Below are 25,335 nucleotides of genomic sequence, written 5' to 3' on the forward strand. Positions count from 1 at the left end.
AGTACAACCAAACGAACAAACAACCACAATTGATTTTCTACGTGCCGTCCATGCACTGGATCAGAAACAAATAGGTGCTACTTGTACAGACTACGAGATTGTGAAACAGCAATTAAAGCTATCGGAGGAATGCTACATGGAATAACCAGTGTATTTGGGGATTGCCAAAGACAGGCCTGGATTTGCAGATGGTCCCCTCAGTTTGCCCAATGTGTCTAAACATGCAGTTGCTGTCCTCCAACTGACCATGAATTCAGCTGAAGTTTCAACAAACTTGTCTGTGCTCAACAGCAACGTCTAAAAGACACATTTGTGGTTGGAATGCTGCAGCTCTACTTCAGTAGCAACCACAATGTTGATGACTAAAGTAAGGATGAACTATAAATGGCATTTCACCTTGTGTGGTGTGTCTGTTTGTGCATAAACATGTTTTTTTGTTTGTTTTCAAGAACAAAAGTGAACGAAAACCAGACAAACTTTTTAAAATGTAAATTACAAGAGACCTACATGGGCTATTAAAATGATGAAGCCTGTGTTTTTTTGTTTTGTTTTTTGTTTTATATTTTGTTTTTTGAAGGCTAATTAATGGTTCTCTGTGGGCTCCGACCTTGATTAAAAATGGTTAACCTTTTTAATAAAAAAAAGTTTTGTTTAACTTAATATATTGTGTTTGTGTATATTCTGGTTGGGAGTACTTAATTTTAACGTTATATTTTAATTGCGAAAAAACAGATTTTCTATTATTTTCTTTTTTTTTTATCATGGGAAAACTAGGAACCCTGGTGATCATAAAATTGACCGCTAAGCTAATATGGCTGGCAGATCTGTTTATATGAACTCTTAACAGTTGCATGTTTGTATTTCTCTTGCCACTTTGTATTATATAGACTATATTGTGAGATCTCTGCTTGCAGCATTGAATGAACACAGTGCAATAATATGAAGGCTCTCTGCAGTGAAAGTGATGTGTGTACAAAGGAGGCTAGAGGGTATTCATTCAGTGGTCCTGTGAATGGGAATCATTAAAATCAATCAGACTGCTTATTATTTTTGCAGCACAGGGACTGCTGACTCAACAGCAGCAGCTGTAGCATCAAAGTAAGCTGTGGTTACAGTCCAATCACAACTGCTTCAGTCTCAGTGGCCTCCTCTAGTGCACATTCTACAGTGCCTGGAACAAGAGGTTAAGAGAAATCAATAAAAGCAATAATAGCCATGGATGTTTTTCTTAAGCAGGCAAAAATGCAGAACAACAATTGCTGTTTTATACCACTTTTTTCTTTTTTATGAATGCTAGTAGGATTATAAAACATAGCATCATAATTTTAAATCCAACGTATAATTTAAATAGGCTTCAAAAGCAGTCTGCTTTTATGTAAAATAGGATGAGGCACACACTGGAAATAAGTGGCATTTCATTTGAATGATTTATCTTCAAAGAGTACAAACACACACACTTCATGTATCCCTCAAAATTGTCTCCCAGATGTTCTCCCTCATTGCCATGTCTTTAGAATTTGTATGTCCTTTATTGTACAGCTCCGGGTATTTAGAAACTGCAAGAATGATCTTCTGCTATTTTTACTGAAAGGTGCACAAGGGAAGCTGTTCCCTAGCTGCCATGTGACAAAATTGCAAAAAGACACCATTCCCATCGCATTGCAGGCAGTGTGAATGGTTTGTATCAAAAATACATTTTATTTTTTGTCGTGGTGCAGTGTGTGGTACTACATATTGGCTTGTCACATCGCGACTGGTGTGAATAGACCTTGAGTCAACCACGTTGGACAGTAATACCCCTTCTCCACTGGCACATCTGACCCATGAAGGCTTGGTACGGTATGGGTACGGGTGGTTTTCCATTGGCTGTTTGTTGAGCCAAACGAGAATTAAACTGTGAAATTCGCAAGACGTCTGAATCCGGCTGTGAGCCAAGCCAGGGGCGGGGTTAAGGATTTTCATCAATATGTTGCATCAGTCAGTACACTCCAGGGAAAAACAAAACAACAAATATGGTTGGCAACGAGTGTGGTGAGAGAAAAGTACAGCCTTGAGACGCTGAGGAAGTGCAGGCTGTAGTTTCTCTGTGGGCAGATGGAAGTGTTCAGGAAGATCTGCGGTCGTGCGTCAGAAATGAGAAAGTTTATGCCCGAATTTGACGATTTGAAGCAAATGGACATAAACCGTGGGTACAGTACACTTAACTCGCGCACTCAAAAACACACAATTCTGCCAAATTTATCATCTTTGATTAATTATATAAAGAAAAAAAGTGAAAATAAAACAATTCTAAACTTATTTTGAAAAAGTCAAACAAAATACTGTACAGCTGTACCATACATACTACGGTTCTCATTATGCTCGCACAGCTTCGTTTTTTAAGAACCCAAACAAAAAACAACTATCCTTAAACAGGATATCTTTGGCAAATCATATTTTTAAAACCCTTCTTTTTTCCCCTTCAACAGAACTAGTTGAACTTTAGTAAGTTGATTATATGCTAATCAGTAAAAATTTGTGGATTTTAAAGACAGACCTAAATATATTTACAAAATATGGCGATATAAGATACAGCTGTACCATTGGTCTATTAAGTTTTGAACCCCATTTGTTTGCACATGTTTTGGCAAATGGGGTTAATTAATAACAATAATTAATAACAGTCTTTCATTGCATGGGATGTCAGTAGCACGGCTCGGCTCAACAGTGGAGAAACAGTCCAGGCTCCCCTTAACCACACTCTGAGTGCTCAATACAGACCTGGAGTGGCTTGGCTGTACAGTGTAAAAAAGGCATAAATGGTTGAGACAGATATCTGTTTTCTGTAGAGATATTGTACAGCGTTTGTTATACAGCGTGATGTGCCAGATTGTTTATAGTGACACTAATTTGTTATTGTGTGGTGTTTAGTATCTTATACATTTCATTAATGTGACAAATCTTTATTGCAGATATCAAAGAGAGATTTACAAATTACGTACTACTGCTGATAGTGTGTCTGAGGAATATGGAACAGTTGTCATGGAACCCAGGTAACAGTAAATAAATGAATAAATACAAAAGCATCACCTTCATGTCATTACTGTTAACAATACCTGCTGGGCCCCAACACTAGAAATCAGTGTTGACTGCTAAATAATTAGCTAGGCATAAGAGAGGAGGAATATGTGGACAATTCATGTCTTTTTACAAATTCCACTGTTCTCTACAATTGACACCCAGTAAAGTAAGGGTGGAGGCTGTAGATGTGTCTCCGAACTTGTAATATGTCCAAATCGGTTTGTTAAATATATGAAGAAAGATCATTTAAATAAGTATACCCGTATATGTGTGTGTGTTTTGTGTGGTATTGGTTGTTTTTTTTTTTAATGACCTATCCATACATTTTTACAGCTATTAAAAGTTGCTCAGAATATACATTTGTACAAGAAATAAATGTTATATATTAATATAATTTTATTCCTTGTGGTGAATTTATTTTCTCTTTTTAACTCTAGATCATCTTTGGGTTTTGTTTCCTGATGTCTGTATGGTAATTGCCTCTGAGATTGCTGTGGATGTAGTCAAACATGCTTTCATTACAAAGTTTAATGACATTACAGCTGATGTAAGTATATTGGATTGTCTGCTGCCTTATTGTATTTTTATTTTTTTGTATTAATTTATTTTTGGCATAACCCTCCCACCACAGTTGTCATTTTAAAATTAGAGCTGTCAGTAATATGAAAAAGCTGCTGTCAGTGACATCTATTATCAGTATGTACAGAATAGTATTAATAAGAATTGCCAAGTTTCATGACAGTTAGATGAGCGATTTATTTAGTGCATTCTTTTTTCAATTCTAAACAATTATACCTTACCTGAAAAGATTTTTATGCTGCGTTTTGCAGTTCTGTTATTTTGGAGAGCCCCGCCTCCATGTTTGCTAACCTGAGCAACTCCTTCATGCATTTTACGTTTACATCCCAGAAATAGTTCAAGCCATCAAAGAGCAACTTAAACCAGTTAGACCAATTTATTATTATTATTATTATTATTATTATTATTATTATTATTATTATTATTATTATTATAATACATTATTTATAATATTTTTATTTATATATAGCGCCTTTCATAGTGGACCACCATCACAAAGCGCGTCACAAGATACAAGAGTAGGGTGTGTGAACTATGCATCAGCTGCAGAGTCACTTACAACAACGTCCTTACCCGGTGTATTTAAGTGCCTTGGACCTCACCACAGTCGAGAATTAAAGGATAAATATAGGCAAAATAAAATGGAGAATGTCAAGTCTCACATACGTTAGTCAAAGCAGCAGTTATAGTGCCATAGCCCAAATAATTCACAAAAAAAAAAAATTAAATGTTGTGTTTTATTTCTTGCTGCCACGATTTAGAGAATATACTTTTAGGGACATTTTTCAGAGTTGGTTTTGAATTTTAATGAGTCAGACATGTATTTGTAGGTCTTTTTTCTATTATTAAAGTAATGTTACTGTAACTTGAAACGTAAGCAGACTGTGCAAAATGCAAGAATGACAGTTTGGAATGACTAGGCTTCTGGTTAGGAAAAGGGCACAAGATAACAACTGAAAACTGCCCAGAATAAAACAATAATTCCAGGACTGCAGCCAAAAATGTCTACCTACCAGACAAAAACGTACTTGAGCAGTTATTTCAACTGATCTGGGAAGGTAGGGAAACAGCACAGCAAGACCCAATACATCTTAATGTCATGGCTCTTGAAGCTGCATAATATCAGTACCAAGTTTTATAACAAGTAATTTTCCAAGAGTGACTTGCAAGCTTCTCCACTATATCCCCTTAAGTTTGTGTGTCTTTGTATTAGCTTTACTGCTTAAATGATTTGGCAAAGGCAGAAGTTTAACAGTAATGTTTTTATTAAATACTTTGTGGGAACCACTGAAGTTATTTGTACTTCATTAGTTTGACTGGCTTGTCACTCATTTCCAGTAACATTTTGCACTAGCTAATAAGGTTGATTCCTCAAGTACCCAGACTATTTCTTAACCTTTTTGTTCCTTTTGGTAGGATGTCTGACCATTATTGTCTCTGCTAATGTGCCCAATGACAAGCAAATATAACCATTAGAAAAAACAGTGTATTTATAAACAATAGGGAATTGCAACAGTGTTTGTTGAAACTGAATATACCTGACAGTGGTTATAAAAAAAATCTCTCTTGCAGTTACATATTTAAATATTTTTGGTGTTCACACTTGCTGTGGAAAATTATCAGCAGCCATGTGTAATTCATCCTGTGTGTGTATGTGAGGGAGAGTGAGTGAGAGTTTCCAAATCAAGGCTCTCCTCCACAACAATGCTGAGGCTGTTTTTGCTGTTCAATCAGAGCATTGTAGTGATATTTCTGTTTTAGGTACTCATTTAAATGATTCGTGGAGGCCTTATTACCATTAGTGGAGGCCTTATTACCATTAGTGGAGGCCTTATTACCATTAGTGGAGGCCTTATTACCATTAGTGGAGGCCTTATTACCATTAGTCTCATAAATATTTAAGTTACGTACAATCTCAACACATTTTTGCAAAATGTGATCCATTTATTGTATTACAAGTTTAAACATTCTGAAGATGCCCAGTCTTAAATAAATACCCTGTTTTTCCTGAAATTAACTTAATCTTGATCTCCAAAGAGGGCTTAGCTGATGTATTCTTTGTGATGCAGTTCCATTAAATTGGGTCACAGTTATTTCACAAATTATAATTTGATCTCTTTAACTAAGATTCTGAATAAAACCAGCATTTAATACTATACATACAGGATATCCAATACATTAAAATGTAGTTACTTAACCATAATACAGTTATGCCCTACTTAAAGATTTGGCTTTTTAAAGGGGCATTATAAAGTACAGTCAGTTCTAGTCATAAACACATCGTTATACAATCCAGTCGCCCACCTGTTTTCCACTGTAATAAAAGGCTGTGCAAAACATTAAAGCATTTAAAAGTATGAATGCTGTGCCCATCTAAAGTTTTCCCAACATGAATGATTTATATGTATATTTTTATATGTATAAGTTAAAAATGGTTCCAGTCCTGAGCATGTCTACTGCACAAGGGAAGGATGACATGAGCAGAACAGTAAAAAAAAAAAAAATATTGCGTTGCATCACTTTTTTTATATTTGCATGCACCTAAAGTAATTTGTGCAACATGATTCTTCACTACAACACATTTAGAAAAAATAATGAATATCTACCTAAGAAGCAAAAAAGATCTCTATGTTGCTATGATCATTATGAGACTGTAATGGCCATGTGCATGCTGTTTATATATAGATGTTTTTTATGATATGTACACACACAGTGGTTTGCAGAAGTATTCACCCCCTACATAACATTTTGCTGAATTACAAATAATGTGTGCACTGTTTTCCCAAAAAAACTTTTTTTATTCAAAGCTGTTGTGGTTAAACTGAACACGGTTATATGAGAAGGTTAAATGTCAGCATAGGAAAATGTACAAAATTAAATTTACTGGTTGAAATTTACTCTGGATTCAGAGTGACGTCCCAAACCAGTTTCCTGCTTGCCCGGCTGCTCAGTTTGGGAGGGTGACCTGATCTGGGTAGTGTCTGGGTGGTATGATGCATCTTCCACTTCTTAATGGTGGATTTCACTGTGCTGAGAGGAATAATCGGCGCCTTCTGAAATTTCTTTGTACCCTTCTCTCTGCTCTACCACTTTATCTCTGACTTGTTTCAAAAGCTCCTTGGTCTTCATGGTTGCTTTGTTGGATCACTATGTAAGTTGCAGCTTGAAAGTCTTTTGTATACCTGAGGGAAATTATCTACAAGTTAAACCACTTTCAGTACACACAGGCTGAAACTATTGGTGGCTAACTCCGCCTTCACTTGCTTTCCGGGGGCTGTTCTCTTCGCCGCAGACTACTGTATAACCCATTCTAAACTAGCATTTATTCACTGCATTTTCTATGGTAAAACAGATTTAAAAAGTGGAACTACCTTTCATACTTGAGTGTAATAACTGCAAAAAAAAAAAAAAATGTGAAAAAACAGTTTAAAAGCAGTTTGATTTTTTTTTGACAATATATATATATATAAAATATATATAGGTAAAAGGCGGTTCTAGTGTTAATGTTCTGGTAAAACTTGTAGAAATTATATTTTATATAATCGTGCATAGTGTAATTCAGAATGTGCGCGGCAACACGCAAATTCATGTATCTTGTTAAATGTTTTTATCTTCATGGCAACGCATGCAAGCTCTCGTCACGATATTAAAAGTCGTTCTTTCCCTAATTAGTATGCAGACAGGGACATTTAAATATCCCCTCCCCTAAATCACTGTGACTGCAGTAATTTGTATTGTCACGGCCCAATTTGTCGTCCTAAATCATAACTGCATGGATACACAATTTCTGAGAACTATGGCCAAAACATTGTGAGGAAAACTGTCACGACTTGTCCATGTAAACACTGTCTTTGTCACTGCAATGTTCATTGTCAAATTATCTTGTGTTCAAACTGTTTCAATTATCCTTTCTCGATGACTGACTTTTTTTTTTTTTTTTAAAGTTTTGCCCATTTATATAATCATGTGATGGTCTGGATTTCTGCTTCTGTTTTGAATGTTTCTTGAATGTTGAGTCAATTTTGAATGTTTTAAACTAGCCTCATGGCCATTTTATATTGGAGACAGTATTAATGTTTCTCTTTGAACATCAGAGGGATGTTTGTGTGACTGCCCCTGACATTGCTGTTAATGCAGGCGTGCAACATCAAGGGATTTCAGTACAGCAGGAGCAAGAGCTGTTTGAAGGTGGTTAGGGATTTCCAGCAAAATAAATTCATCTGTCAGAAACAAGACATAAGTGGTGAAACCTGAAGCCAATTGATGCTTCCCAGAAGATACATATCACTGAGTGAATTTTCAGCCAGTTATTTTACATTTTTGAGCTTTGATATTGACCCTTTTTTTTGTTATTTATCAGAAGCTAAAATTAGCTCTGTATTTAATGTGTGTGTCCGTTTTAATATGCAAAGAATATGAACGTGTTGACACCTAAACTGGCTTTAAACTCGATCTGAACCTCCTTCTGCATTGAGTATCTATTCAGTTCCTTTTTTACGGCTCTGTCTTTTTCCCAAGAAGGAATCAAATCCAGAGGCATGGTGCCAAAAGGTTAATTGCGCTTATCATATTTAGCAAAAGGTACATTTTTGTCACTACTGTACAATTGGCCATAGTTTTGATTAATCCAGACCAATGTAATAAAGATGCTTTATTATTATTATTATTATTATTATTATTATTATTATTATTATTATTATTATTATTATTATTATTATTATTTTTACAGGTATACAGTGAATACAGAGCCAGTCTTGCTTTTGATCTTGTAAGCAGTCGACAGAAAAATGTAAGCAAACAATCATGTACTATATATTGTATGAATATTGTAACAGTGCATAGTCGTATAGTATTATATTAAAGAAATAATGTATCTCAGGAGTAGTTAACTAACCCTGTGTGCATAGATTACATGACCTGAGAGAAAACACTGTACAGTAGTGCTTCTCAAACTTTTTTTCATCGACCACCTGATTTATTTTTTTGATCTCAGCAGACCACACAATAAACAGTATAGCTCACTGAAAAAATAAGCACATAAAAAATCACTAATACTAAGAATAACCGTAGTTTTTAAATATAATTTTCTATCGAAGTGAAAGCAAGCTGCATTAAATGAATTTCTATGATTATAGGCATACACGGATTACAGTGATTCAGTGTCCAGGAGAATGGGTTTCATTCCTCTTCCTCTAGCTGTGATAGTAAGTTGTTTTTTTGTTTTTTTTAAACAGTGTTCATGTCAAATTTTAAGGGCTCATCGTTTGTATAACTAGTAGAGACTGATCTGCATTTCTAGAGAGACGGACCCAGTTTAAATTCAAGGATTCAGCTTTATTTTGTCAACGTAGCGAGCAAATAAATTATAAAAGCTATGTCGGCACATTGTCAATATTGATTGTGCATAACATATTGGAATCAATTAGGAACCTTCAGAATCAGCCAATGCATTTTTAATAGTTGTCAGTTTTACAAATTAAAATACTTTATTTAGTGACTGAAATTAACAGCTTCAATGTTTGATTTGTTCAACAGCTAACCAGAGTCATCACAAGTTCTGTGAAAGTACAAGGTTCCTTGGCTCTCATCTGTGCACTTCTCTTCTATCTGGGGTAAGACCATTGTTTAACTTCGTAGTCAAATGCCAAAAATAACACGTGTCCTGCTTTTTCAATTGTGATGAAACTTGCTAGACATTCTTTAGCACATGTTATTGATAGTATTACATTTCCAAATGATCTAACCTTAATGCTGATTTTACCAGAGTCTTTAGATTTTAAATAGATATTCTAATTAAGACTGAATCAAAGCAAGTAACTTAGGCTGAAATGAAAACAAAATGTCACTACTTGTGAAATTAGAAGTTGTAAAATACAACTTGAGCTTAGTGTTTCATTTGTTCATGATATAGTTTATTTTACCACCTGTTCATGTGCTTTTTATTGTTAATGTGGGCTATATTAAGAAATCTTGAAGTGTAATATGTCTTCCGATTTGGAAGTGTTGTCAATTATGTTGAGTGTCTGAAAAGGGAAAAATCTTCAGTATGTTTTGTCAGTGGTTTAGTTGTGAATGGGCTCATGCCAATCCTGTCAGTAAGCAAGCATACCCAAATATGTAAGCTTGAGAACAAGTCAGGGATGTACCAAAGTACCCCAAATACAGTATGAAAAAATCTAATATTAAATCACTACTGTACCTCCTACAGCTGTCGGAACGGACAGGTCAATGTTTTATAACAGCAGACATGAACCTAAAATAATTGGGAACACACACTGATCTACTTGTTATAATGCTGTGTGGTACACTTTTAAAGATGAGTCTTCATACAGTCTGCGGCATTAACAAGTGCAGTATAAGCAGTCTTTTAAGATCACAAAACAGACACGCTGAGTTAGCTGTATAGCCTGGGATTTCGGATATAAATGCTAAATGCTAAATGCCTAACAGATGAGTGAAAAGAGAAATTAAAATATTGAATCCGTGCTAATTCTCTACAGATTAAAGTTAAAATGCCCTAAGTAATGAAATAACAAGAACAAAGCGGTGTGCCTATACCATTTTATGCGGCAGTTTTTTTTTCTTTTTATGCACATCATCAAAAGAGTAATGCCTTCCAAATTTCACTAAATTGTAGGAATTATAGATAACTGTATTTTTTACTGCCAGAGTAAGTAATCGAATATGCATTAAAATGAGAACATAAGAAAGTTTACAAACGAGAGGAGGCCATTCGGCCCATCTTGCTCGTTTGGTTGTTATTAGCTTATTGATCCCAGAATCTCATCAAGCAGCTTCTTGAAGGATCCCAGGGTGTCAGCTTCAACAACATTACTGGGGAGTTGATTCCAGACCCTCACAATTCTCTGTGTAATAAAGTGCCTCCTATTTTCTGTTCTGAATGCCCCTTTGTCTAATCTGCATTTGTGACCCCTGGTCCTTGTTTCTTTTTTCAGGCTGAAAAAGTCCCTTGGGTCGACACTGTCAATACCTTTTAGAATTTTGAATGCTTGAATTAGGTCGCCACGTAGTCTTCTTTGTTCAAGACTGAACAGATTCAATTCTTTTAGCCTTTCTGCATATGACATGCCTTTTAAGCCCGGAATAATTCTGGTCGCTCTTCTTTGCACTCTTTCTAGAGCAGCAATATCTTTTTTATAGCGAGGTGACCAGAACTGCACACAATATTCAAGATGAGGTCTTACTAGCAAGAAGGCAAGACATGGTTGTAACAAGGTTGCTCAGCTCACCTAGCTGAAAACGTGTTAATACACTGTTTTTCCAAGGGTGGTATCGTATTACTGTTTTTGAGTGATTCTATTCTTTTACAACCTTGTTTGGTGTCTTGGTTAACAAATGTATTATACACCGCAGTGAAAAGGAGTTATTACCTTATGTTCTATGTTTTTTTTTTTAAACAATCAATATCAGGAGAGGGCTTTCATGACCTAAATTCTAAGGAAATGCTTAATAGTGAATAGTACTGCATGAACATGTTAGTATTACCTGACAGCAACATGCACCATTGGCTTTACACAAGAAGAACCAGTTTTGACAGCTTCATAAAGTAGCCTTAAATGTCTTCTGATGGCTAGTTACTCTCGATAGTATTATTTCTAAGAGGGGACTGGATCATACCCATGGTACTTACCTGACTGAACGGACGATGCTTACACTTACAGTAATGTGACCAGAGATCAGCCTTACAGATTGGAGGCTAAGCCTTTCTGGCTTCATTTCAAATAATAACCACTTATTTTGTGGTGTAGTCAAACATGTGACGTGCAATCTCTTGTCACATTATTTGAACAGATTTATGAATTAATAAACAGACTGTACTAAAGAGACAGTGGGTGCACTGATACAGCATCACAATACAGACCACAGAGGTACAGCACTACTAAATATGCTGTGAACATTGCTGTGAATATAGAAGTTGATAAAGTAAATCCTACCAATATGTTAAGCACAGCATTGAATTCAGCACTAGAGGAAAATGTGGTAGACATAGAACAGAGAGTGGTGAGGGTATGGAATAGGTTAACTAGCCATATGTTTAATGCTGAATCATTTAGACACAGTTGACACAGTTTAGAGATCAATCAGCTTCGGGGAACCAGAGTAACATTGATGGGCACAATGACCTGTGCTTGTTCTTAAATTTTATGTTTTTAGGATCTTCCAAAAAAAAAAAAAAATAATAATAATTCTAACCATTTATTGTCCTACGCTGACCCTCTTAGATATTAAACATTGTTCTAAATAAAAAAAAGAAAATGATGATAATAATAATGTGAAATATAAATCTACTTTTGTGTATAAAGGCATTAACCAAAAGTTTGTCTACTTGATTTATTGCTTGCAAATTTTGCTTCACAAACTTTAAATATACATAGTATTTTATAAAAAATGTTGGTACATTACTTGGTAAATTAAAAACTTAGATTCAACAAAAACTGAGTTGGTCTAGTCTGTATTGACTACTTCCGCTGAAGCTTGTGATCATCTTCAGCAGATAAAACACCACAGCCGCAGTCACCCATAGGCATTTGTACTGCACATATTGTAGTTAATAATAATAATAGTAGTAATAATAATAAGAATACTTTCTTATTTAACATAATTTCCACAGATTTATAGATTTATGCTGTTAATGTTGATAACACTGTGTAACAATTTTTTTTTTTTTTGGTTCCTGGGTAGTAAGTGTTATTTCCTAATTGCTTATGCCTCAAAAGTATAGCAAATGGCTATTATTCCCCACAGACTTTGCTTTTGTGACCAGGACAGTGATATTTTGAAATGTACCTATTTTTCAGAACATTCCAGATAGATTCAGTGCTGAGTAACTTCTAGAACTTTCCAGTAATATAAATAGTAGTGTAAATACAGGGGCCTTAAGCCCACCAGTTCAGTTTAGTTCCAGCTGCCTAAGTGGATACATATCTGCATTTTTCTGAGATGGCATCAAGAGGCTGCAAGCATCCGGCAGACGCATTTTGCTATGTCTGCAGCCAATTTATCAAGACAAGAGCGATAAATTACTCCGTGGAAGCATCTGCAAAGATGTGTGAGGCCTACAAGGCATATTTCGGCATGCCTGTCGGGGATCAAGACAAACTCTGGGCACCTCATTTCACCTGCGAGCACTGCAAAAAAACCTCTGGAAGGTAAGATGGACAATTGTTGCTTGGAATTTTATGTTATAAAATTTGTTAAAATTTTTAAAATTGTAAAAGTTTTTAATTTTAAAATGTTTTACAATTTTCAATGTTATTGAAAAAACATATCATATATGAAAAATGTTGCGAGAATCTCTTACACATTAGTCATGGGTGAAATATATGTATTTTTGTAGGATGGTATAGAGGGGAACAGAGAGCCATGAAATTCGCTATCCCAAGAATTTGACGGGAACCTACTGACCACTCAAGCAACTGCTACTTCTGCATGGTGGACCCTTCCAAACGTCGGACTGGCAAGAATGCACCTGCTATCACGTATCCGGACCTTCCTTCATCCATCGCCCCGGTGCCACACTGCCATGAGCTCCCCGTACCCACTCCTCCGGAGAGAGAGCAGCCGTCTTTAGAAGAGAGCAGCAAGTCAGAGAGCGAGGAAGAGGTTGTAGATCCAGATGACAATTTCAGAGGTGGAGCTGAGGAGAGAAACCCATACTACCCCAACCAAAAAGACCTCAACGACTTGATTAGAGATCTTGGTCTCACCAAGTCCAATGCTGAGCTTTTGACGTCTAGGCTCAAGCAGTGGAACTTGTTGGATGAAAGTGTGCAAGTCGCAGATCAGAGGACGCGTCACCAACCTTTTTCCAGCTTCTTCACCCGTCAAGATGGGCTCTGCTTCTGCCACAATGTGACCAGTCTGTTCGAGGCAATCGGAATCGCCTGTAAACAGAATGAGTGGTGCCTCTTCACTGACAGCTCATCCAGGAGCCTCAAAGCCGTGCCGCTCCATAATGGTAACAAGTACCTGTCTCTTCCCCTGGCTCACTCGGTGCACCTCAAAGAGGATTACAACAGCATCAAGACCTTGCTGGACGCCTTGAAGTATGATGAGTATGGCTGGGAGGTCATAGGAGACTTCAAAATGGTGGCATTCCTGATGGGTCTCCAAGGCGGTTTTACCAAGTTTCCCTGCTATCTTTGCCTTTGGGACAGCAGGGACACCAAGGCGCACTACCACAGGCGGGACTGGCCACAGCAGATCGAGTTCTCTGTGGGGAGGAACAACATCAAGTGGGAGCCACTGGTGAACCCCCGGAAGGTGCTGATGCCACCACTGCACATCAAATTGGGCCTTATGAAACAATTTGTCAGAGCTCTAGATAAGGAGTCGGCAGCCTTCAAGTACCTTCAAGACTTCTTCTCTAAGCTGTCTGAGGCAAAGGTCAAAGTTGGTGTCTTTGTCGGACCACAGATAAAGAAGATCCTGGAGTGCAATGAATTCCCCAAGAAGTAGTCTCACTAGTAAGGAGAAAGCGGCTTGGAACAGTTTTGTCGCAGTGGTTCGGGGCTTCCTGGGCAATCACAAGGCCGAAAACTATGTGGAGCTGGTTGAGACTCTGGTGAAGCACTATGGCACAACGGGCTGTAGGATGTCCCTCAAAGTCCATATCCTTGATGCTCATCTTGATAAATTCAAGGAGAACATTGGAGCGTACTCGGAGGAGCAAGGCGAGCGCTTCCACCAGGATATACTGGACTTTGAACGCCGCTACCAAGGACAGTATAACGAGAACATGATGGGAGACTACATTTGGGGGCTGATTCGTGAAAGTGATTTACAGTATAATCGTAAATCTCGAAAAACTACTCACTTCTAAATCTTTTGTAGCCATTTTTGTATTACTTTAGTATAAATACATGTTAATTTGGATTCATATGTTGTTTTTTTCTGACTTTATGTGAACGAAAAGACACAAATTCGCCCGTTTTCTCATTGGAAATAGGTAAATTTCAAAATATCACTGTCCTGGTCACAAAAGCAAAGTTTGTGGGGAATAATAGCCATTTTCTATACTTTTGAGGCATAAGCAATTAGGAAATAACACTTACTACCCAGGAACAAAAATTGTGTTACGTAGTGTAATGAATGCAGTGTTGTTGCAGATAGTACTGCAAATCACCTAATATGAAATTAAAAAACATTTGTCCATAGTGTATTAACTGCAATGGAAAATTCCCACTCCTGTGTTCTGACTTCAAGGGTCAGGCAGCATATGCAGTATTAAAATAGGAGCTCCAAACTCTCGCCGTATCAGTTAGGGTGATATTTAGCCGTCACAGATTTGTTATACTTGTTATTACAATTTGGAACAAACTTGATAACCAGAATCCTGAAGACACAAGAGTGCTTCCTGCCTGTCTGCCTGCTTTCCTGTTTACTGGCAAGCTGTCTTAAAAGTCTTAATCTCAGATTGTGTGCCTGCATACCTGTATAGTCTACATGCCTTCGGTATGGGGCTCTGTTTTGCTCAGTGAGTTTACAATAATGTTGTGCCGCAGGGAGTTCTTTTGTTTTTTTTTTTGAGACAAACACAAATTTCTATTTTACTGTTCTTTTTTTTTACTTCACAGGTTAATAACACTCAAAGTTCTGAACAGCATAGTGTTACTTGGAAAGTCCTGTTTGTATATTAAAGAGGCCAAGATGGAGGAAAAGCTGTTTCAGACTCCACCAGCCACCACACCTGGGAAACCACCCAACAAGTCAAAGAACAAATTCCAAGCTACCCCTGGTGAGTTACAATTAAGACTGTTTTTACAAACAGTGTATAATACATAAAATCCTATATTAAATACTTACAGATTCTTATATTGGACTTTTTTTTTTTAATTGTGTATGCCTGTTACTTTGTTTTACTTTTGTCCCACAATCAAAATCATTTTAATAAGTCACACTTCTTTAAAAAAAAAAAAAAAAAAAAAAAAAAAAAAAAACCCACGTGAAACATCGGTTCTATTCTTATAGTTAGGAGACGCTTACTTTCTTACAAGACATTAATATCTTAAGAATAGTGATGAGAATCCCAGACCTCCAGGTATGGACACAGATAAATCACCCTTTCATTTGCAGTTTTTGTAAGAGAAGTTTCTCAGGCAGTGCAGCCTGTGAAAATAGTTGTTTATAAGATTTACGAAATTCTGTCGAATTTGAGTACATGGCTGTGTAAACATATTTTGAAATGAGATGGTAATTATTTTGAAAGCTGTGTCTGTGGTAATGGGTTTTTTTTTTGTAATGAACATATTCGCTGGGACTGAGGTTGCACTTTAAATAATCTTTTTTTTTACACATTTTACTAGTTAATGTTGGTGACAGAGTTGAGCAGTTTGTGTAGCCATTGATAGTTTTCACTCTAAGGTACACTGGTCACAGGGTTTATTTGCATATCTTTTCTCTGGGAAGCATTCAGCTGGAGCTCTTAGAGTTCCAGGCAATTAGGCCTCATTGTTCTGTCAGCATCGTGCATTGCCAAAGCCTAGGGAACATGCTGAAATTCAAGGCATTCAGTGCATTGCAGAATAGCTCAATAATAAGGCCCAGTTTTACTAGATAATTGCTCTAGTCGCTTGGTTTTCTCTACAAGTCAAACTTTTTAAAGAGGATATATTTAGTGTTTCCTGGAAATATCAATATTAACATGCATGTCAATATACAGAACCAGTAACTTTGGCGATTTGCTGAGACTCTTAATATCAATGTAATGCTTTTAATATCAAGTTTGAAAGAAGCACCACAACTGCTTTCCCTGTCATAAATAACTGGGAATTGACAATTTTTTCTCATGGAGTTATATTTATAATGGCCAGTGATTAAATATATCAAATTAATTAAGCTTAAAGATCATTATGGGTTTATAATCATGAATGCTTGTTAGAGTGAGTGTTGTTCAGTTTGCCTGGAATCTGTTCAAAGTAAGGCAATTACAAGAATTCTTTAATAACTGATTGTGACTGCCACATAAAGGGCAGTTGTCATCAGCTGAGAAGTATGCCTCCTCTGCTATCAGCAACAGTGATCTTTATATCTGTCACTTTAATTAAGACTTAAGAGTAATATCTTCCTTTGCAATGATATCTTTACATAGCTTTCACTACTTCAGAAAGGACATATTAAATGTAAAACACTATACAGTTTTAAATGTGAGCGTTATTGAAACAGACAAAAAAGCTGATCTTCATTAGGCAAGAGAACACTAGGTAGTTTGTTCCTTTCACACAGGTCAACAGAAATAGCACTCCCTTTACTCAATGTAGAGAAGTGAGCATGTAATTGTATTGTATTTCGTTTATTTTAGATTCAGAACATGAGTAAATGTGTAGAATACAAATTAAGAGCACTGGCGTTGCACAAGTGTATTCTGTTATTAAACCATGCAGGTTCCATCTTTTCAGACCACCTTAAATACAGCTCAGTAATGCCGCAGATATAAATGCACAAACGGCTTCTCTTTAATTTGAGAAGACCTTCTAATATGCCATTTGTAATCATCTTTTCAAATAGCCTGTAAATGTAATCACCTCCACAGAAATGTAATTTTCAAAGCTGCTGCTTTGTAGGAATAGTTGTGACGCTTTTTGATGTTTTAGAGGAATTGCTCCACAATTGGGTTCAATGGATTTTCTCATTTGCACAATGAATACTTTCATTACTAACATCGCTTTTAAAATCTGTGAAGTACATTTCTGCTACCATATCCATGAGTTTTAAATTCACTCAATTCCAGATCAGTGAGTGAACAAATTTATCTTCAAAGACATAGGCTGTAGTTTCCAGAGGCTATATTTTTTTAATCGACACATGGATCTATATATCTAACATTGCTTAATTTCTTAATCAGTTCTCTTTCCCAACAGGCATTTCAACAGATGACCGTCTGTCCGCATCTATCACCAGTCAGCCTGTTCACCAGTCAGAGCGCACATCCCCTCTGCTCCCAAACAGCAACTCTGACCAGTTTCTCACAACCCCAGATGCAGAAGAGAAGGACATAACGCAAGATGGGTTGGAGCTCAAACACAGAGCTTCAAAAAAGGATCTTCTAGAGATAGACAGATTCACAATATGTGGAAACCGGATTGACTGATGCTTTCTGCTTCCCATCAAAACTGCTCAGGAGTTTTTAGCATGGCAAACAATATACTGCCAACAACGTCAATTGCCAAAGACGGCATTAGAGTATTTCTTGAAATACCAATAGTTTATTGTTGACTGAAATATAAACATTGTGGGTTTGTAAATGATTTGAATCAAAAAACAAAAACACCAGCTTGGTCTGGCTCGTCCATACGACTGAATGAACTTCCGAAGGGAGTGACGCTTTAATCCAGTCAGCAAGATAAAGGTAATGTTTTGAAGAGGTGTATCCAGTAAAAGCATGCACCGTTTTTCAAAAGGCCTTGTCTGGGATACTGAGAAAAAAAAAAAAAAAAAAAAAAAAAAAACGTATTTGTTTAAAAAGTGATGCTGACTTCCCAACAGCATAAATGCATTTAAACCCTCTTTACATGACTATAGAACACTTACCTGGTAATTATTTTACAAAGATCTGCAATTAGAGCCTTTGTGGCATTGCTGACATTGATTGTAACCTGTTTTTCTCTGTAGCTTTTGACTGAGAATAGTACAAAATATAACATGGTATTACACTGTAAGGAATAGTTGGTTTATTTATTTATTTATTTATTTATTTAATATATACACAAATGAAAGAGAATTTCCTGGTTACCTGAATTTTTTTACATTGAGTTCAACACATTTTTCTAATGAATGCCTAGATAAAGTAGAAGGAACATTTATTGTTGCTGTTTGCTATTGTACTCAGTTATAAGCCTTGTTGAGAGAATATGAATATTCAAGAAACCCTGTATAGGCAGATAAATATAATTGTTGCTTATTTCTGCTTCATGAAAAGATAGTGTTTGCATACATACATACTTTTCATTTTTTGCATTGAATTACCACACTGTCTTAAGTTTTACTTTATACAACAGGAGTATATTTCCCTCAAGTGCTTTGTAACACTGGGTTTCTAAGCTGGGTTTGATCTATTCCATCTTGTGACAATGTTTAAATCATACACTGAAAATTTCTGAAGAGAAAGGTGCCTGTTTTTAAGTGAACAAGGAACCCTTACAAGTTTGTGTAATTACATTGCATTAGAATGTACTGCCCCAGCTCAGCAGAGGATGATCAGGTTGTGCACAATTTTTTGCTAGAACTGTTTTACCAGTGATAAAAAATACAGGGTCATGCAGCTTCATTGTTCACACCAAGTAAAGGTAAACCAAGGTTTTCTTTTATAAATCATGAAGTGATTTAAGATTTCAAGTAATACAGGAAAGAAAACCATCATTTTAAGGTTTACAACATCTCAATTTAGCTTTAAAGAATGGCATTTTAGTTAATGCAAAAGGCATTTCTTACATATCATGTTCTTTCTGCCAGATCAATAGGCAGATACACAAACACAGATATTAAAATGTATTTACTTTTTTAAATTAATTTCTAAGCTTCTATTTTTCTTCTAGCTTAACTTGCCAAAATGTTTGCATTTACTATACATCAATCATAAAATGATGAAAAGAACTGTTGTATTTTTAGCAAGTTTTAGGTAGCATTTTGTGCTTGAAATTATGTAGTAAATACCAACATTTTTGTACAGTTTAAAGAGAAAGTTTGTGTTGTAAACAAAACCAGTTTTCTTTAGGATAAATAAATAAATAAATAAATAAAGATTCTTCACCTTTGTAACAAATGCATTCATTAGGGGGTGATGATGAAATAAAAGTGGTTTTATAATTTTGTAGTGAATTGAATTTTTTAAGTTGATGTAAATTTCTGTTTATGAACTGGGGGGGGGGGGGTGTGTGTGTGTGAGCAATTATTTGCTTCAGTTCTGATTTTTCATATATCTGGTTTTGGAGTTCAGATTCAGTCTTGCAAAGCTCTTTTTTAACTAAGATGTATTGTGGTTTAGATGATCAGGAATGCTACATTTTTGTATTTCAGGTAAATATTTAGTGGACACGTACAGAATATGTTATTGCCTTCACAATATTATGGGTTAATATTCATCTATCTCATCGATTTACTCGATTTTTACCATTTAGAAATGTCAGCAAATATTTTTTATTGTTAGTAGTCACAAAGCATCCCTGCCTGTCATTTTTAGACTATTTATCCAAGTAACCTGAGAATAGTTTGAACAATTACTGTTCATAAGTAACTAGACTGTAATATTCAATGTCAGTTTCATGAGAACACCAGTGTTTGCAAATGATCAGACCATAAGAACAGCCCACCCATTAGAAAAACACAGTTGCAATGAAGAGTTAATGATCAATTGCTAGTTTATGGATGAAAACCTAAGTCAAATGACAGCTTTGGTAGAAAATATCCATCCTTTAGGCTATGCTGGCAGAGCTCTTCTCACTGAAGATTCCACATTTTTACCTGCATACCATTCTGATTACCTGACGTGTTCTGTGTGATTAAGATACGCTCGAAACTGTCTGATTTTTACCTATTTTGTGGAACAGAAATATTTCCGTTGCAGTCAGTCTGTTAATGATGTTATGTTATGCATACTTGGCCCCTCCTCCAACAGGAAATAAATAATGAAGCAATAAAGAATACAGAGCTGTGAGAGAATCTCTATAAAGCAATTGCTGGTGCCCATCAAGATTGCAAATGGCATGCCGAAAGATTTGCAAAATGTCTCTTCATCAACACACAGGTAAGAGCTGCCCCTTAATTCTGGAACTGTAAATAGGAGTATATAGGAATTATCCATGATCTCCAAACGCATACATGAATTTGCCGTCACTTCCTTAGATACAAGTTTCCATGCTAGCTAATTACGGTAGAGTTTTTCTTAAGGTCCTAATAATCTTTTAACATGATTATTTGCAAGTTATTACTGTTCCTTTTACATGCTGATTAAATAGCTCTATTCCCTTGGGCATGTTGTCATCAAGACATTGGCTGTAATTCAATTTTAATACACATGTTTTAGAAAGATACCAGTTGATTTGCCAAATTAAGGATCTATTATTAACTCATAACTTACTGGCACCCCAATAACTGAAAATAAAGAACATTCAACTGACAAGAGCCATACACTGATCCTGTGGTATTATTATTATTGTTATTATTAGGCTTCCAGGCCATAGGGCTGAGAAGCCTATTGTTATTGCTGTGTTTATTATGCTTCCTAGCCGAAGGCTGGGGAAGCCTGCTGTTTTTATTATTATTATTATTATTATTAATAATAATAATAATAATAATAATAATAATAATAATAATAATAATAAAAATTGGTAGGTTGGTAGATGCCCATGGGACGGTGTACCACAAACAAAAACAAATGCCGTAGGTTTGGCAGCCATATTGGATTTTGCAGAGATTGTTAAAACATCTATGCGTCGAAAATGACTATTGCAGAGTTCTGAAACTTGCGATACATGTTTAGGCATAGTCCATCGTTAACTGTTCATAAGAAGCTGATTGGTTTTGTGGTATGGTGGCCACGTTGGATAAAGTCATAAAAATACAGTAAAAATGTAAAATCATCAAAAAACAAACATCTTCGCGGAAGCGCTTATTCGATTGAAACGAAAATTGCTATACATGATCTATAAAAAAATGTCATTGCCTGTTACCTCTGACCTCTCCTTAAGGTCAAATGAAAAGCTACCTTATAACCAGGGGTCACAGTAAATTTACGTATTTTTCACGGGTAGGTTGTGGAATACAATTAGGATTTCGCTGACATTTCGCAGACCTGTTTAAACATTAAACAAACCTAAGTACTGCGTTTTAAAGCACTATAAAGCCTAAAAATAGTGGCACTTGTTTACTAAAACAAAGTGCTGTCATTTGTTAAAGGCAAGCATGCAGTATCCCCCTGCAGTTGCTGCTGACATTCTGACTGGTGTGCACATGCCCATACGTTGAGACTGCACGTTCTGCATCCACTGAATTGGTTGGAAGTCTAAGGCAAAGCTATGCAAAGTTATACAGATGTGGAAATCAATTAGAAACAGACCAAAACCCCAAAGTTGCTCAAAAACTCTCAAAAATTGGTAGGTTGGGCATGTTGGCCAAACAAATAAACGCACAAATAACAAATTGCGCTTAAACCAGCACGCTTAGCAATTGTTATATTGTTCCACAGACTTATGTCTCTCCTGACACTCTCAGCCTTGAGCGCAAACAGCTGCAGGCTTTTATATTCTGGCCGAGGGGTTAACTAGCTATTAATTAATTACCTTATTACCCCTTGGCCATAGTCTGCACGAGATTAATAAGGATGCGTGACTGTCAGCTTGTTAAATATTCAGTAGCTGGTCAGTCACGCATCCTCCCAAGGTTTTAAAATCAAATACAAAACAAGATGACAAATAATAATAAAACAGCAAAAAACTATATAATATATATATATATATATATATATATATATATATATATATATATATATATATATATATATATATATATATAGGGGCGGGCCGGTTTAACATATTCAGGTAGTAATTTTATGTCCGCCAAATTGTATAACGTCATAAAATACAGTAAAAACGTAAAATCATCAAATAAACAAAAATCTTCTCGGAAACGACTTATTTGATTTAAAACGAAAAATTGCTATACATGATCTAAGTATGGTTGGCTTTTACGCTTGTTCAATGGAAGTTGCTAGGGTAAAAAACATGGGGCCACGTTTGATGACATCATCAACTTACAAAGCTGGCTAATAACTCCTGAGAGTGCAGATAGGGTCATGGTTACTATGGAACACATATAGTAACCCATGCACGCATTCTGCACTATTTGCTAAAGTGTTTGGTACTGGCATTCTGCACTACTTGCTAAAGTGTTTGGTACTGGTACCGGAAGCCGTAAAGTTACTGGTTATTATTTTTCCTTCCACCAAAGTTGCTTAAAAACTCACGAAAACCTGTAGGTTGGCAGATGCCTATGGGTAGTTGCCAACACTACAATTCTGAGGTACTTGGACACATGGTTTGGCAACCATATTGGAAAACTTTAAAACATCTATATCTCAAAAACCACTTATGGCACATATCTGATACTTGCTGCACATAGTGCCCTTGTGACGTAGACTGGTAGCTGTTGAAAGAGGTGTCGATTTGCTCAACTGGTTTGTCGGCTACATTCAATTGATCACAAATATTTAGCCGTTTTCGATTCCTCGCAAATATTCAAACAACTTCTCTGAAACCACTCATCCGATTAAAGTGGCAATTGGTATAAATGATCTAAGTATGCTTGTCTTGTACGCTTGCTCAGTTTCTAAAGTAAAAAAAAAATGGCTGCTGTAGGACTGTAGGTCTTCAGCATTGATCAATGTGCACATGTTGCAGTATATATCAATGGTACAATGCAGTAGACTCATGAAATTTTGTATAATAGTAGAGGCCTATGGGAAGTAATGACTGCCATGAAATGAAGCAGATAATGTTCTTTCCTGTGACCTCTCTGAAAGTTTTAGTGTCCAGAAACGTGCCTTTTTTTAATTTATTTTTTTGCCTGAAATTCCAAGCTTTTGCCACTGGATGGGGCACCTCTCCTGGATACTGTGTTTCCTGGAATTACATCTAAAGTCAACAGTGGCTAAATAATTACAGGGAACAGTCAGCTGTATCAAAAATTGTTTGTGACAATAACATTTGGACTATGTGAAGGTCAAGTGTACAGCTGACAGCTTTACCTAAACTTATTTTAAAAATAAAAATGAGTTCAAGTAGACTATTATCACTTCCTATTGCTTAGAGAAGGCAGATAGGATCATGGTGACTATAACCCATATAGGAACCCATACATGCTCTAGACATGATTCTACATTGCAAATGTAAGTATAGTATTGTCACAAAGACGGCCGAGTGGGTGACGTCAGAACCAGGAGGAATGAACACAAAAACAGGACAGTGAAGTGAAATGATGAAGACGCTTGCTTGTGCCGGTTTATTGCAAATAAAAGGGTTTTAAACAGACAAAAGGCAGGACACGGCAATTTACGCCAAAATAAATAGACACACAAAATGGACAATACTAGACAAACACGGTGAGCAGATAGACAGACTAACAAGAATCGTGCTGGTCCCACCAGCACGCAATAACAATTGATAATAAGCTCTATTACTCTTCCTCTCTCTCCTGTTCCCTACTCACCGAACACCCAACCCCGAGCGGGTGAAAACATGCTGCTTTTATGCAGCTGTACCAAGACTCGATCAATCATTCAATTGGAGTCTCGGTACAACTGCATGTGAATTAATAAAGTGCAATTCCCCGTGCTCACATATTACTTTTTACTTGCACGTGAAGTGCTGTGCAATCCTCGTGCCTAAATACAAATGTACATTTTAAACACTTGTGTTACACAGATCCGTTTATATCCTATATCCTATATCCCATATGCCCCCCTGTGCAAAGCACACAAGGCCTCAATGGCCACCTTCCCCCTTAAAAGCCCAAAAGTCCAACACAAAGTCCTGGGCCAGGACCGGAGGCTTCAAGGGACCCATAGGTTGTAAGGCGGTCAGCAGCAATGCATACTCCTGCCAGGGTAGTCCTGGTAGCAGAAAGGCTGCTTGGGGGGTGGTCTCCTGACCTCTGTCCTTCTTCGGAGCCGGCAGCTCCCCTTGGTGGGGCTCCGACCACAGTACTTCTGGCAGCGAAGAAGCTGCAGTGGGAGCAGGTCTTCTGACCTCCCCCACGATCTCTGGCAGCGAAGAAGCTGCAGTGGGAGCAGGTCTCCGGACCTCCCCTCCGATCTCCGGTAGCGAAACTGCTGCTGGGGTTGGTGGTCTCCAGACCTCCTCCCCCTTCTTTGTGGCCAGCAGCTCCCCTTTGGCTGGGGTTGGTGGTCTCCAGACCTCCTCCCCCTTCTTTGTGGCCAGCAGCTCCCCTTGGGGTTCCAGCCACAGTACTTCCTGCTGTGAGGGGCAGCCCCAGGCGATGCGGAGCGGCTGGCAACCCCAGGCAAAGCAGTCCAGCCACAGTACTTCCTGCTGTGAGGGGCAGCCCCAGGCGATGCGGAGACAGGCAACCCCAGGCGACGCGGAGCGGCGGGCAAACCCAGGCGATGCCAGGCGGGCATTCAGGACAAGCTGGTGTGCGGATGTTGGCCCTCTTCATAGCCACTGCGGCCGGGCTGTTTTCCGCTGTGCTCCCCTCAGCAAACTATGCAGTGACTGCTGAGGAATGCCAGCATCAAGTCCTGGTACTGTTTCTTGTACAGGGAGAGGCAGCTCCTGCTCCTCTCCCCCTGATGGTGATGGAGGTGATACCAGCAGGCATTCATCCTTTGCTGGTGGGAGAAGTGAAACCAGCAGGCACTCACCCTCTGCTGGTGGACAGGGACCCAGCAGGCATTCACCCTCTGCTGGTGGACAGGGACCCAGCAGGCATTCACCCTCTGCTGGTGGAGTGGTGGAGGCAGGCAGCTCCTGTTGCTCTGCTCCTGCCGGTGGAGGTGGCGGAGGAAGATGCAGCTCCTGCTGCTCTGCTCCTGCTGGTGGAGGTGGTGGAGGCATGTAGTCTCCTGGCGGCGGAGGTGGGAGTGGCGTGTAGTCTCCTGGCGACGGAGGTGGGAGCGGCGTGTAGTCTACCCTTATTACAGGGGACTGGTGCAGCTCTGCCTCA

The 25,335-nt window shown here is 37.5% G+C and overlaps 1 protein-coding gene across 1 annotated transcript in view; it reads left to right on the top strand.

Annotated features, from left to right (window-relative positions):
• The window catches only part of LOC121329872 (transmembrane anterior posterior transformation protein 1 homolog), a 54,299-nt gene extending 34,835 nt beyond the window's left edge, over window positions 1-19,464 (top strand). Inside the window, exons 8-14 of the mRNA XM_041275842.1 lie at window positions 2,952-3,032; window positions 3,498-3,607; window positions 8,369-8,428; window positions 8,775-8,843; window positions 9,175-9,251; window positions 15,237-15,397; window positions 17,520-19,464. Of these exons, the coding sequence (XP_041131776.1) occupies window positions 2,952-3,032; window positions 3,498-3,607; window positions 8,369-8,428; window positions 8,775-8,843; window positions 9,175-9,251; window positions 15,237-15,397; window positions 17,520-17,749 (788 nt within the window). The 3' untranslated portion in view covers window positions 17,750-19,464. The remainder of the gene's footprint in view (window positions 1-2,951; window positions 3,033-3,497; window positions 3,608-8,368; window positions 8,429-8,774; window positions 8,844-9,174; window positions 9,252-15,236; window positions 15,398-17,519) is intronic.
• The last annotated feature ends 5,871 nt before the right edge of the window (window positions 19,465-25,335 follow it).

This window comes from Polyodon spathula, chromosome 2 (genome assembly GCF_017654505.1).
Source record: "Polyodon spathula isolate WHYD16114869_AA chromosome 2, ASM1765450v1, whole genome shotgun sequence".
Classification (NCBI taxonomy): Eukaryota; Metazoa; Chordata; class Actinopteri; order Acipenseriformes; family Polyodontidae; genus Polyodon; species Polyodon spathula.